Source organism: Sebastes fasciatus, chromosome 9 (assembly GCF_043250625.1).
Source record: "Sebastes fasciatus isolate fSebFas1 chromosome 9, fSebFas1.pri, whole genome shotgun sequence".
Lineage (NCBI taxonomy): Eukaryota > Metazoa > Chordata > Actinopteri > Perciformes > Sebastidae > Sebastes > Sebastes fasciatus.
This window is the reverse complement of record NC_133803.1, coordinates 21,909,816-21,923,665: the sequence shown is the minus strand read 5'-3', so window position 1 is coordinate 21,923,665 and position 13,850 is coordinate 21,909,816. Positions and strand designations below refer to the sequence as shown.

Genomic DNA, 13,850 nt, shown 5'->3' with positions numbered 1-13,850 from the left:
CAGTTTGAACAGTTCATTTGTGTTTCATCATATTTTTTATTACAAAATGTCTGTACAACAAAACAAAAATACACAAAATAACCATTTCTTTCAATGACGAGGTGAAAACCACAAATTCTGTTCAATAATCCCCTTTTTAAAATAACTTTTTTGGAAAAACAAACCGGATGTCTTTAACCTGTAAATTTCCTACACAAACAACCCTGCAGGATGACATGACCTCATGTACAAGAACAGACCAGAGAACAGCGGGCGAGCATGAAAATGACCTCTCTCTCGCCAGTGAATAACTGAGCAGCAGTCAGCACGGGTACTTTATCCTCCGTCAAACTCTCTCTGGCTTCAAGCCAGCATGCCCAGTCATCCCGCTAGTTCTGTAGAAACGAGTCAAAACTCTCACAGCAGAGGACTGTATGAAAAGTCATGTGAGGTGGTCTGGAAATAAGTAAATCCTACGTTTCCCTCGCCTAGCAGTGATTTAGAAATCAGCCATGGAAAAGAGGCACTATGGTGCAGAAAGAAGGCTCTCAGTCGAATAACTCTCTCATTCTTAATGATTGCAGAGGTACACACTGAGATTGCAGTCAGCTGGGGTCTTACAGTTGTACTTATAGGAGTATATTAACATGTTAAAGCACCTGAAGTTACTTTTCCTAAATAAAGAGATCCTTGTTCGTACAAAAATATTCACTCATTACTGTTGTAATACTACTGCACTGAATAACCGAGTGCTTCCATACATGGAAACAATAATTGCAGTATCGAAGTGGAATTGCCAAGTCTATACAGTGTCTTGTTAAACAAGAGATTTGTGTCCAATGCCCTGACTCAAGTCAGTAACGGCATCAAATCATTAAAGTTCTGCAGTCAAGTGGAGGCAAATCAGAACGACGGGTTTACAATGGATCACTTTTTAAACAACATAGTTTATCTGATGTCATGAAAACCTGTTTGGCAACCATCAACTCAACTATTGTGGCATTTAAAAAATAAGCAAATAAAATGTTCTAATCATGCTAAAGATGTTTTTAAAATGTCAGAATTGTATCCATATTTATGTGTGTGAACACATGAAAATATAGATAGCATTATGTTAAAAGGTGAGATAAAATTTCCATCAGATTGTCATAGTTGTTGTAACTGTTTTTCACACTAAGAAAGTGCCAGATCAGGGCTTCATTACGAAACATCACATGCAAAACTGATGTCATACTAAAATGATGCCATCTGCGCTGGAACCTTCCCAGTTTAAAGTAAAGAATATGTTAACAGTAAATCATGAATATCTTTTACATGTTGTGACCCAGCTACGTGATCCTGTTTAAAGGGACAGTCCTACAAATGTCACAATCCACTCATGTAGAAAAACATCCAGCGTTCTTTCTCCATCTTGTAGTGAAAACTCCCAACAGCATGACAGTATATCAACATGTGATGGTATATTAAATTAATTTACATATACATGTAAATAATTCTTTCTCTTGATGCAAATCATTTTCATGTACATACAAAACCACTACGTAAAAAAAAACAACTACATGCCGTTGCACAAACTAAACCAGGCTAAAAATACAAGTTGTCATTTAAAAAAAAACCAAAAAAAACTATGTACATTTCCAAATGTCTCTTTTTTTTTTTAAACGTCTCCCGGCCCATTTACAAACCCCAGATATGCGCACAGACACACACTTGTGCACGAGTTGCTCACACTGGAACATTCAGACAAGCAAATGTCTCTTTGGCTGGTGTGAAGCTGTGGCACCTCGCAGTGTGTGTGTACATGTAATTACACATTTTCAAAATAAAAACACACGCACACAAAAAAAAATAACACCATCTAACGGCATAGAAAATAGCTTCCGATGATGGATGTTGTGATATATTTCCTATGCATTTGCGAATATATATATATTTATATATATTTATATACCAAAACATACTGTATACTGTATAAGGGTCAGTCACACTTATGCCCTTGATTGTGTGTATAGATGTGAAGTCACATTCAGAAGTGAAACTCTGTAGGAAGGCATCAATAAATAGAGATGTATGTAAGTCCGTCTGTGTCCCTGGGTCTGCCGTGTTAAACAGCTCCAGCCGTCTGTCAGTCGCTCTTTGAGTTCTGTACTGCGTCCAAGTTGACCACCTGGAGCTCCGTCAGGTTACTGCTGCTGCCCCTCGACTGCTGGCCAATCACCATCTGGAACGCAACACAGTGACATCAGCAGACGGTATCACGCAGCCAATCACAGGTCAGCACAACACCCAGCGCAGATGGAAATCCTGCTACACTACATGTTGTTCATCATGGAGTGATGTAATGCTGTAATAGAGGCTGTTTTCTGTAATACTTAAGTTATTTACTCGATGAAATCATTCTCTAGAGCAGTGGCTCCCAACCTGGGGTCCGGGTGATCAGGCTACCCTAATATTATTAGTATTATACTATTTGTAGAATTATATTACAGTAACATTTCCAATAACACCAGAGCATTGTAAAGTCCAAAATGTATCAAAAACAGATAGATGTAATAATTTCCAAAATTCATGTTTTTATCTAACAAAATAATCTGCTTCAATCCATATTTGTTGGCGTTAAGCCTTTCAAAAACAACATTTTCTAAAAACCCATTTGCTGTCCCGCTTGCCGCACACACAGGGAGGCACGCACCAGTATTAACGGGTCCGTCTAGCAGCTAACAGCACCATAATTTACATTTATTTAAACACAATTACAAAAATCTTTTTCGGTTCCAACAGTATTTTAGTAAAGTAAGTCGTTTAAAAAAAAAAAGGATCACATTTTGTATCTGCATTAGCTTGGCGAATCTGTCAAGACGTCATTACTTTATTTAAGTTGACAAAACTGCAGAGTTCTATTCATTAAAGAAAGTTGATATAATTAAATCTAATTTCATTAAATACACTGAAGACTGGACCTCATAAAGTAAATATAAAGTTTTGATTCCCATGCACTGCTACAGTGGTGTTTAGTTAAGTCTATTGCATGTGTATTTTGCTGAAAATCACAGGTAAAACAAGCCGCCAGCTGATCATTCTCATTCATCCAAAAGAGGCAACAGGTGACAACCCTGCAGCCTCTGTGTGCCAGTGCTCAGTTAGGATGCATTAGTGCGGTCACGTGGCATGCTGGTTGCAGAGGGAATATGAGAGTTTCACTTGTAAAATGCAGATCTTGCCGTACTGGGTGTAGTTGCACCGCTGAGACGGGGATCTGCACTGTGCCTGGAGGTGCTGTGAGGAACACCTGAGGGACAGCACCTTGCGAAGGGAAAAACAAATTGGTAAACTCTTACATTTTTTATTTGATATTAAGCACAAACTCATCCAAGTTGACGTGGTCAGTCTATGTTGTTCAGCGTCTCACCTGAGTCTTGGCCCTGTGCGTGGGACACCTGCATGGCCGAGGTGCCCTGGGAGAAGGCGTTGAGCACAGCCAGCCCCCCGTCAGCCAGCGTCGGCGTGGAGGCGTACATCACCGTGTGCGGGCTGGGGTACATCATGTGACCCGCAACAGACGTTGGCAATGACGAGGTGACGATGGTTGTTGGGAGACTCACCGTCGCTGGAAGGAGAGAGCAGGGGAGCGAGGAGGAGGAGGGAGAGAAAGCAAATGTCACACTTAGGGCAAGAGGTGGGTATACATGTTGGCCAGCAGATGGCGCTTAACATCCATGTAATTCATCTGCTAACTCCTACTTATGCAGCGTGTAGTGACACAATAACACTTTTCTGGAGGACACAGCTCACTCCAAACAGGAGCAGAATGAAAAAACAAAATGCAACACATTTTAAAAGGATATTCTTGTAAAAATCTACTACTGTTGTCAGGCACAAAGTGGGACAGCAACACACAAGAGGACCCCATTTCCACTCATTGAGATGCTGTGTACTTGCATTTTTAGGCCAAACTAAAAATTCTGATGTGAAAAATGATTAAAGCTGCAGTAGGCAGAATGTTTTTGGCATCATTGGGCAAAAGTTTCATAATAACCTTTCAGCATATTGTAATTCACATGTTCTGAGAGAGACTTCTGCACCTACTCATGGCTCTGTTTTCAGGCTTTAAAAAAATCTAGCCCGTGATTGGGAGACTTTGGCCAATCACAGGTCATTTCAGAGAGAGAGCGTTCCTATTGGCTCATTCAATGGAGGCAGCTGTCAATCACTCGCAAACACAAAAAAGTTTGCTCCGGCTAATGGGCGGTGCTTGGTATTTCCTCAACATGAATAAATAAATGTTACTCTATGTCTTCTTTTTCCACCATCTGGAGCACGAATGTGTTTTTAAATGGAGCCGTTTCTCTAAGAAAACCTACAAATTCTCATCCAGACAGGACGTTCTTTAGAGAGGGGTTTGACCTACCGGTGGAGTTTGTGGAGGTGTGGCAGATGTCGAGGCTGCTGTCGCTGTTGGAGGTGGTGTTGTGGTGTACCTGGATAGCCTGGAGCTGCTGGGGCAACCCTGCTCCTGGACACACACAGAGGGCATTCAGCCAACGACAGTAAGTCTACAAAACACCCCGCACGGGGAATTGTAGTAGTTGCAGTAGGAGTATGGGGACTGCAGCAGTGGGGGTAGAAGCATTTGCAGAACTATTAGCTGAGGAAGAAGTTGTTGTCATGCAAGTGGCATTAGTAATCCTATCATGTATATTAGTCACAGCAGAAGAGGTGGCATTAGCAGTACTAGCAGCAGCAGCAGCTTTATGGTGATGTGATTATGATCAGTTTAAGCAGGCACAGTCGTGGCAGAGCGAGCGGGTCACCTGTGAGGGAGACAGCAGCAGGGAAGCGGAAGACAGCCTGCTGTCCCTGCTGAGGCTGCGGGGCGACAGCCAGGGTCTGACCATGCTGCCCCTGGAGGGCCAGGGAGTGCTGCTGCAGCTGGCTCAGAGGAATGGTGGGGGTGCCTGGAGGGAGAGGAGTGCCTGCTGGAGGGGCACACACACACACACACAGAGGGGGATGAGACTAAAGGCCAAAAGATAATACAGCTTGAAAAAGTGCTAATAACTTAAATTGTACAGAATGTAGCCCTGTTAAGGATGCAAGGTTCACAACAAATATGCTTAATATTATTTATCCATCTGGCAAGTTCTATATCATTGGATAGATAACATGACTGCTAAGCAACATAGCAAGCATCAATATGAGTGAGTTTAATTTTCAAGTAAAACGTTACAAACAAAATGGTAACCCACTTGCAAAAAAAACAGTGGGCAACTCCGGGGTCTGAAAAGTGAAGCCACTGCTGAAGTGCCTTAAACTTGCATTCTTTCTACTAGCCAGCAGGGGGCGACTCCTCTGGTTGCAAAAAGAAGTCTGATTGTATAGAAGTCAATGAGAAAATGACCCTACTGCTCACTCAGTAAACATTGTAAACATGAGTTTATGGTCTCAGTCGCTAGTTTCAAGTCTTCTTCAATACAGCATGATGTTCATTTAGTAAATTATGGTCCCATTTACAGTCAAATAGACCATAAAGCAGGGGATGCTTTAGGGCGTGGCTACCTTGTGATTAAATGGTCGCTACCACGGCGTTGTCCTGTCTGGGAGTTGTCAGTGTTTTTGTCTTACAATTTTAACCCTTTCACTGTTTTGCAGTCCATGAAAGTTAATTATAACATTTTTGGTCGCCTAAAAATGTCTTACTCAGTGTTCGGAGCTCCAACCTCTTGTGTCACTTCTGGTTGCAAAAAAAAAAAGATGTCAACGGCCAAAATATACATAGTTCAGCACACCAACAGCTGTTGTTGCCTATTGGGTTGCAGTTTGCCATGTTATTATTTGAGCATATTTTGATGCTAAATGCAGTACCTGTGATGGTCTCTAGACAACGTTTGTCATTGTTTGTGTTTTTAATTGATTTCCAATAATATATATGCATAAATCAAGCATATTTGCCCACTCCCATATTGATAAGAATATTAAATACTTGACAAGTCTCCTTTTAAGGTACAATTTGAACATAAAAAAAATGTGTGATTAATTTGCAATTAATCCTGGACAATCATGTGATTCAATTTTGTAATCCATTGACAGCCTTAGTTTCAATACAGACACGACTGCTTAGTCAAGTGACACCTACTGTAATTGTATGACTGTATTAAGTGGTGTTTAAGGGGTTGGCTGGAATTGAGATTTAAATATTTTCAAGAGTTGCACGATTTGTTTTGATTTTCTATTATCAAAGTGTTTTCTCTCACACATGGCAGAACATGACTCTGGAGTTACACCCTCACATTTGGTCACATGCTCCATAAACAGTTGCTGCAGTAGGGTGGGCAGGCCCTTTCAAGCTGTCAGCTGAGGAGGTTTTAGTGTGGGAGGGTGTGTTGTTCCACCTGGCACTGCTGCTATGTGCCAGACAGGTGGTGAGGAGGAGAGAGGGAGAGGAGGGAGGGTGAGAGAGAAGGTTGTTGCAGAAGGAGAAAGATGGAGAAAGTAAAGGGGGGAAAAGGGACAGAGAGAGACGCTGCCTGGCTGTCCGTCAGCTGTCAGTCAACATAACATACAGGACCCATTAGTGGGCGTCATGCGTCTGTCTGTTCAGCTGTACAACTAGATAGTGACATTAATGCCAGTACTACATCATATACTGTAGAAAACAATGCACCAGTCAGCATTTAACCAGCCTTTTTCAAATTGTTCATGTCATGGACGGTCCAAATAAATGTTCAAGAGCACTGAGCTTCTTATACAGATGAGATAATATCTAATTAAATTATGAAATTCAAATATTCTTTATGTTTTTGGGCGAATCGTGACCTATTGGCATCCCCAGACTCCAGTATTTCCCAGCACATCCACCATGAAAAGGAAGTGTAATGAATAATTACTGGGGGAAGCCAATTTAGAAACACTTTAGGGATCCCCGAATCAGAGCCTGCTGCCCCAAAGTCCTCATTGAGTTGGTGCGGTAGCGATCCCTTGTGTTTAAGAGTGTGTCTGTGAAGTCCCCCTTAATGAAGGGTCACGTCTAGTTCACGACCGCTCTGTCACAAAGCTCCGGCTCCACAAAGTACGTCTCAATTATAATTTCAGCACAAGCCAGCGATCCTTCATTGAATATTCATGACTAATTATGGGCCATGTTCGTCATCCCTCATTGCCAGGTCTATTGTGTCCCTCTCACCTAATTATTCCTGTCCCCAAGTGACAATAAAGGGCAGGGCCAGTCGCCAATAGATGTGGCTTTCCTGTACACTGAAGGCTTTGTAAAACCAGAGGCTGCTGAGTGTTGATGACTGGCTGTGAAGGGCTGTTGTGTGATGTAAACAGCTCCAAGAGAGAGAGATGCACGACCACTTCGAGACAGCTGAGGTCACGGCCATTCAAATTCTAATCAGCTAATAAGCTAGAGGACGCAGTGGCTTTAACAAAATAGGAAGCAGAAGCATCAATTCTAAAAGATGAGGTTAAGATAAACAAACCATAAAGGAAATAATCAAGAATTGCGACAGAGCTCTGGATGTTGAGTTAAAGTTGTTTTGCACTCCTACATACCGGGCATGAAAGTGAAGCCACCGGGCAGCTGCATGACCCCCGTGGATGCGCCGGTGGTCTTGAGGACGGTACCGTTGGCGCTGATGTTGCCGCTGGCCGAGACGGGCGCCAGGTAGTTGGTGATGGGAAACGATTGGCCGCTGCTCACCTGCATGGTGGTTGAGGTGGTGGGTACCGTGCACTGGGCGCTGCTGGTGCCGCCTGGTAGGCTGGCTACCGTGAACGTTGGCTTCAGTGTATCCTGTAGGAGGAAGAAGACGAGTGTGAGTAAAAAGACAGCGGAAGAGCATTTGATGAAATTAAATCAGTACTGGATTCTGTCAAGAAAGAAGAGGACTGAGTCGAGGGGGATTTAGTATTGATAAATCGTATTGCAAGAGACAGTTTTAATAAAGAACGGTGAAAATCAGCCACCGAGATATCCAGACTTCTCCTCCCTAGTATGGGTCAAGCTCAAAACACACTGGCTCCTACAATTCTCATAATGCAACTCAGTCACGTCTTTTGTTAGGCCTCTCCTGACTGGTAAATGTCAACATCTTTCAATAAGATAAGATAAAACCTTATTTATCTTGAGGGATATTGTTTTTGCAATACCAAGTGGGAAAGAGTGCAAATATAAAGAGTGCGAATAAACTAAATCTAAATAATAAAAGCGATCAATTATGTGCAAAAAAAACAAATGTACACGATGCCAGAGATGTAAGTCAAACAACAATCCCCACATCTACATTTTGTAGGCTCAAGCCGAGTCCAGGATAACCCTGATGACATCATCAGGTGCTAGTAGGGCTGCGTCTTCGCAAGAATCTGGCGGTACGATACGTATCATGATACAGGGGTAACGATTAAATATATTGCGATATACTGTAAGCAAGGCGGTATATTGCAATTTTTTTTAAATTTGATTCTAGGAAAACTGTCGTAGTATAAAGAAACACATCAGAAATATGATGCCAGAATCTTGATTCTAGCTTTAAAGCTGAGCCCGCTACAACCTCCGAAAGATCGAATAGCAGCCGGGCCCATCGGCGGGTTGATTTTTAAGAGATTAATTAAATATTGATGGCGTTTTGGAGAATCGATACAGTACTGCACAACATAATATGACGATACTCGTATACTTTCTTACACCCCTAGTTGCTAGTATTTCTGATGCACTAGTACGTGCTCTACGCTGCAACAACCCATTTATTCCAGTGACTGCAAAAGCAACATCAGAAGAGTTTCACATGAGAACACCTAAAACAACACCATTAATGGGGCTTTTCCTCTTTAAGCAGGAGAAGTTTCAGTGTTTACATGGATCAATGGATGGGTAACAGGAACCAGAGAGGGTTTTTACCAGACGAAAGGCAAACGACATAAACAAGGTAGAGAAACAGGCTGGGACCCCTCTAATTGCACCCATATGTAAAATAATATGCAGAGCAGGGAGCGTTTCTCTGAGCAAAAAGTCGTATTTAAGTTTGAGAAAAAAATCGTGTCAGTTGTCATGACTGAATGTAGGATGGCGACACAACACTAATTGGGAAACACATCAAATCCTAGTAAAATGCAACTCCTTAATGCGCAAGAGAGAAAATAATATATAAATCACACACCTGAATACTCACATCATCCATTCATCATCTATACCTGTTTCAATTAAGATCAATCACTGCTTAATCCAACTCTATCAAAGAGTAAATATAAATAGTATATTTTGTCGAGTCACTATGACAACTAGATGACCGTGTAACATCTCAGTAAAACGTGTAGAAATCAGGCAGATGAGATGCTCACATAAACTTAAGATCAATGGAGGAGGGACGTAGCGTCGCAGCATACGCTAATGTGCACATCCATTGAACAGCAGAGCAGGATGTGTTGGTGAGTGGGCTGCATGATAAGAGCAGGGTAGGCGTGAGGCTCTAGACTATAAAGCACATCTGAACCAGCCATGCCTGTTTTTCTACGCACTTATACAAACGTTTAACACTTGATAGTTACGATCTGTAATAGCAGGAACGAGCCTACACATTAGAAGGCATGTAAGAGTTGGCATGTTCCTGTGGGTTCACTGTTCTTTCAGAGTTTGATTAGATACAGAGACGTTGCTAAGACACATAGAGGCTAGAGCTGCAATAATTAATCGATTAGTTGTCAACTGTTGTTTATCGACAACTATTTTGATAAGACATTTTTCACCATTTTATGACATTTTATAGACCAAACAACTGATCTATTAATCAAGAAAATAAGTGACAGAATGAAAATGATCTTTAGTTGCAGCCCTAATAGAGGCACACAGATATTAGACGCTGTGAGTACAGAGGACATCATAACAGACTGTCCCATTTCAAAGGCTCCTCCACATGTGGCCAAAAAAATGCAGCGTTCTTTTTGCCTGAATTTGGAGGACACACAACCGGTATCCTTTGCAGTTCTCAGTATCCCATAATGCATTGTGATGATTTCATCAGGGTTATCTGAGCTTGAGACTTCATGTATTGAAGTAAAATGTTACAACTCGCACTATAAACCCCTGTATTTGGGAAACAAGTTTCCCAGTGGTATTCACTGGGGCTGTCAATCGATTAAAATATTTAATCGTATGATTGTCCATAGTTAAACGCAAATTAATCACAATTTGTATCTGTTAAAAATGTACCTCAACGAGAGATTTGTCAAGTATTTAATACTAATACCAACATGGGAGTGGGCAAATATGCTTTCTTTATGCAAATGTACTGTATGTAAATATGTATTAATGGAAATCAATTAACACAAAACAATTAAATATTGTCCAGAAACCCTCACAGGTACTGCATTTAGCATCAAAAATATGCTCAAATCATAACATGGCAATCTCAAGCCCAACAGGCAACATCAGCTGTCAGTGTGTCAGTGTGCTGACTTGACTATGACTTGCCCCAAACTGCATGTGATTATCATAAAGTGGGCATGTCTGTAAAGGGGAGACTCGTTGGTACCCATAGAACCCATTTTCATTCACATATCTTGAGGTCAGAGGTCAAGGGACCCTTTTGAAAATGGCCAAAATTTAGTGTGATAGCGTTTGGAGTGTTATTTAGCATAGCAGTATCTGACCTATCTAGCTTTAAAACTGAGCCCGCTACAACCTCTGAAAGATCGAACAGCGGCCAGGTCGACAGCGGCCCGTCAGATTTCTAAGAGTTTAATTAAAAATCGCAAGTTGCGTTAACGTGTTAAAGAATTTAGTGGCATTAAAACGAATATGCATTAATGCGTTATTTTGCAGCCCTAGTATTTACAGTTGAAAACCATTCGTTTTTGACTCTGAGGCTAGACCATTTTACTTGTGGAGATTAACCCTAGACCTCAGTTCCTCTGAAGGACATACCTTTGCGGGCCTTGTCCTTTGGAGGATCCAGCCTCAGAATTGGGTCAAAGCTATTGTGCCACAGACTCAAAGCACTCGACACAGTGCAGCAGTATAACAGCTGAGGAGATTGAATATGAAAACACAGTCATATATCACAACAGACAGGCTAACAATGAGCAAGTGAATGAGGTGTGTTGCGTCCTATAAGCTTGAATTTCTGAACAGGCAGAGAAAGGTAGTGTGGAAGCAGGCTAGGCCAACGTCTCTTAGCAAAGCACTATTGGTTTTTATATGTGACTGATTACATGGGTGAGAGGTGGATGATCCAGCATGGACTCCACTGATAAGGCCTTCCAACCACATACTATCATGCAAACATGCCAGTGGAGCTACTGCAAGTCTTCAGCCACATCACAGTCTGCTCACATCTTAATACCAAAGATAGTCTGCTAGTACGGCTCACTGTAGTGACTTAACTAAATGGTTTTTTTATTTGATGAGGTAAAAAAAAAAAGAAGTGTGTCACCGTTAACTCAAAGCGTTTTCTGGCCCTCATGACATACAGATGGCTGAGCAAGTGGTGTCTTACACAAGCTGCTCTGAATCAACAAGACAAAGCTACACAGTGCTGAGCAGTTAGTTAACTCGTTTGCAGCTCAGAGCCAGGCCCCGCTGAGGGGCTCTGACAGTCCAAGGTCCTTTACCTCTTTAGTTAAACAGCAGCTGGAAAGTCAAAGAGGGCGGGCCACACAGAGGACTCACAGTTGTTCTGCCCTTTCAACCAAGAAGGAAAACTGGCTAAATTCCCCCAACAACGATCTGTCATCCATTTACTGAACAACTATCAGGCCTGTCAGTCATCACAGAGCGATGGCTGACAGTCAGACCGAGACACAGCTGTCACCATGTCTTCATTCTCTCTGGAGACTTTTGGTTGAATATAGTAATAAGCGTGATAATATATATATAGCAAAAAAATAAATGTTTAAAACTCACTCTACATCTGCCTAGGGTTTACAGATATTACTATGCCTCATGTCAACAGGTAAGACAAATTTAAGATAGTAACAGAGGAAGAGGATAGCAGTCACAAAGCAGAACAAAAATGAAGCCAACATTTTGAGACTGGAGATACAGTACAAGTGTTTGGATCATCACAGCGGTGTGGTAGCGTGTTTTAGCCACAGCAGTAGCAGAGTACGTGTGTCTGTGTGCGGCAGGCGAAGCAGAGTGAGACCTGAGTGAGGTTCGGGGACGGGGGACAGGGGACAGGATAGGGGCGAGAGTACAAACAGCTGAGGGTACAGACAGCTGGCGGGAAACCTGAGCACCTCTGAGGAGGAATTAACCCTTTCCAGGCCAGCTGAGGCAGCAGGAGGCCACGTGAAAAGACAGCCGCCATCTGACTCTTTAGTAGATCTCACCATCGGGGCCGCACAAGAACGACTGAATTCACTGAGATTCTTCACCGTGTACTATCATTAAAAGGACAATATGGCTCACTGAAGGGACAAGGTCATGTGTTCCAGTTTTTTTTACACCGTTCAATGGAGAAATGGCTGCTCTTGTGAGGCATGGGATGATATGGAAATTTCATGTCACGAATATTATCCCGATAATCATCAAAATATGTTTAAAACTCTTAAAAATGGCAGCAAAACATACTGGAATCACTTTATATTACATTTTGTTAATAAACAAATATTTTTTTATTGCATCACAGATAGGAAGCATCTTTCTTTTTAGTGAAAAAGAAACTTAAATAAGGTAATCAAAAATCATAAAGTCCTGTGCATAAATAAAGGATAAATAACTATATTTTAAAAATAATAATGTGTGAGTCTGTTCTCTTTTACATGATAATTCCTGTATTTTTAATTTTTTTTTTAAATCAGGGTCCATTTTTCTTGGGCTGCGAATAAAGATTATTTTCATTGTCGATTAATCTGTTGATTATTTTCTTGATTAATCTATTAGTTGTTTGGTCTATAAAATGTCAGAAAATAATGTCGATCAGTGTTTCTCAAAGCCCAAGATGACGTCCTCAAATGTTTTGTTTTGTCCACAACTCAAAGATATTCAGTTTACTGTCATAGAGGAGTAAAGAAACCAGAAAATATTCACATTCAAGAAGCTGGAGTCAGAGAATTTAGACTTTTTTCTTAAAAAAAAATTACTCAAACCAATTAAATATAGCTCTAACTCTATAGCGAGCAAGACACCTTTTTCAAGTCACTTGTGAGGATATTCACGATTATCCTGATAATAGAAATTCAATACTATCAAATTATTGCGAGCTTTTTTCTTTTTTAAATCGCAATCCGTGATAAAATCCTTTATCGTCTCATTCCTAGCTCTTGCTTTCCTGTCACATTTCTACTCCAACAGTGCCTGAGAGTTTGGCTTCAGAAGGTGTAAACAAGCTGATCATCCAGGTTTTAACCTATGTGGTAATCTCGAGGTCTAGTCAAACTGCCACTATCTCTGTGACCTACATAGCGAGCCTCCACTGACCTACTGCTTTGTTTGACCATCTCCACGTGTCTGCTGTTCAACTGGCCAGTCTATAAACAGCGCTGGCTTTTTAATTCAGAGTCAAGGCAGTGCATAGTAAACATAGGCTACAGTGGTGTAATGCATTCTTTAGAAAAGAAGTGTAGCCAAAGTCTCAGCACTGTCATCTCCTCCTTAAATCCATCTCCTGCTCTTTTTAATACAACCTTACACACCGATACATCCCATAATTTTCATCACTAAAAATGAACCCCATCACTGTAATGTACTGGAAGTCAGAGTATTATATTCTATACAATACAATAGAGCTGAAACAAGTTATTAATTAATCAATTGTTCTTAATTTGCAGCTATTTTGATCATGACAGTAATTTTATTACTTTTTAATTTGCTGCTTTTCTTTGTCTTATGTTATATGAAACTATATATTTTGAACTTTTTGGTCAGACGATACGAG

The 13,850-nt window shown here is 41.1% G+C and overlaps 1 protein-coding gene across 14 annotated transcripts in view; it reads right to left on the bottom strand.

Moving 5' to 3' along the window:
* Nucleotides 1–16: 16 nt before the first annotated feature.
* srfb (serum response factor b) overlaps nt 17–13,850 on the bottom strand; it is a 28,082-nt gene continuing 14,248 nt past the window's right edge. For 2 of the 14 annotated variants that reach the window (XM_074646695.1, XM_074646689.1), the window contains exons 3-8: nt 7,531–7,771; nt 4,791–4,955; nt 4,388–4,492; nt 3,389–3,586; nt 3,206–3,312; nt 17–2,200 (exon numbers count right to left, since the gene is read on the bottom strand). In XM_074646695.1, coding sequence (XP_074502796.1) covers nt 2,105–2,200; nt 3,206–3,312; nt 3,389–3,586; nt 4,388–4,492; nt 4,791–4,955; nt 7,531–7,771 — 912 coding nt within the window. In that variant the 3' untranslated portion in view covers nt 17–2,104. Of the gene's footprint in view, nt 2,201–3,180; nt 3,313–3,388; nt 3,587–4,387; nt 4,586–4,790; nt 4,956–5,676; nt 5,711–7,530; nt 7,772–13,850 lie in introns of those variants that run through there. The other 12 variants (XR_012595278.1, XR_012595280.1, XR_012595281.1 and 9 more) reach the window with 12 other exon arrangements.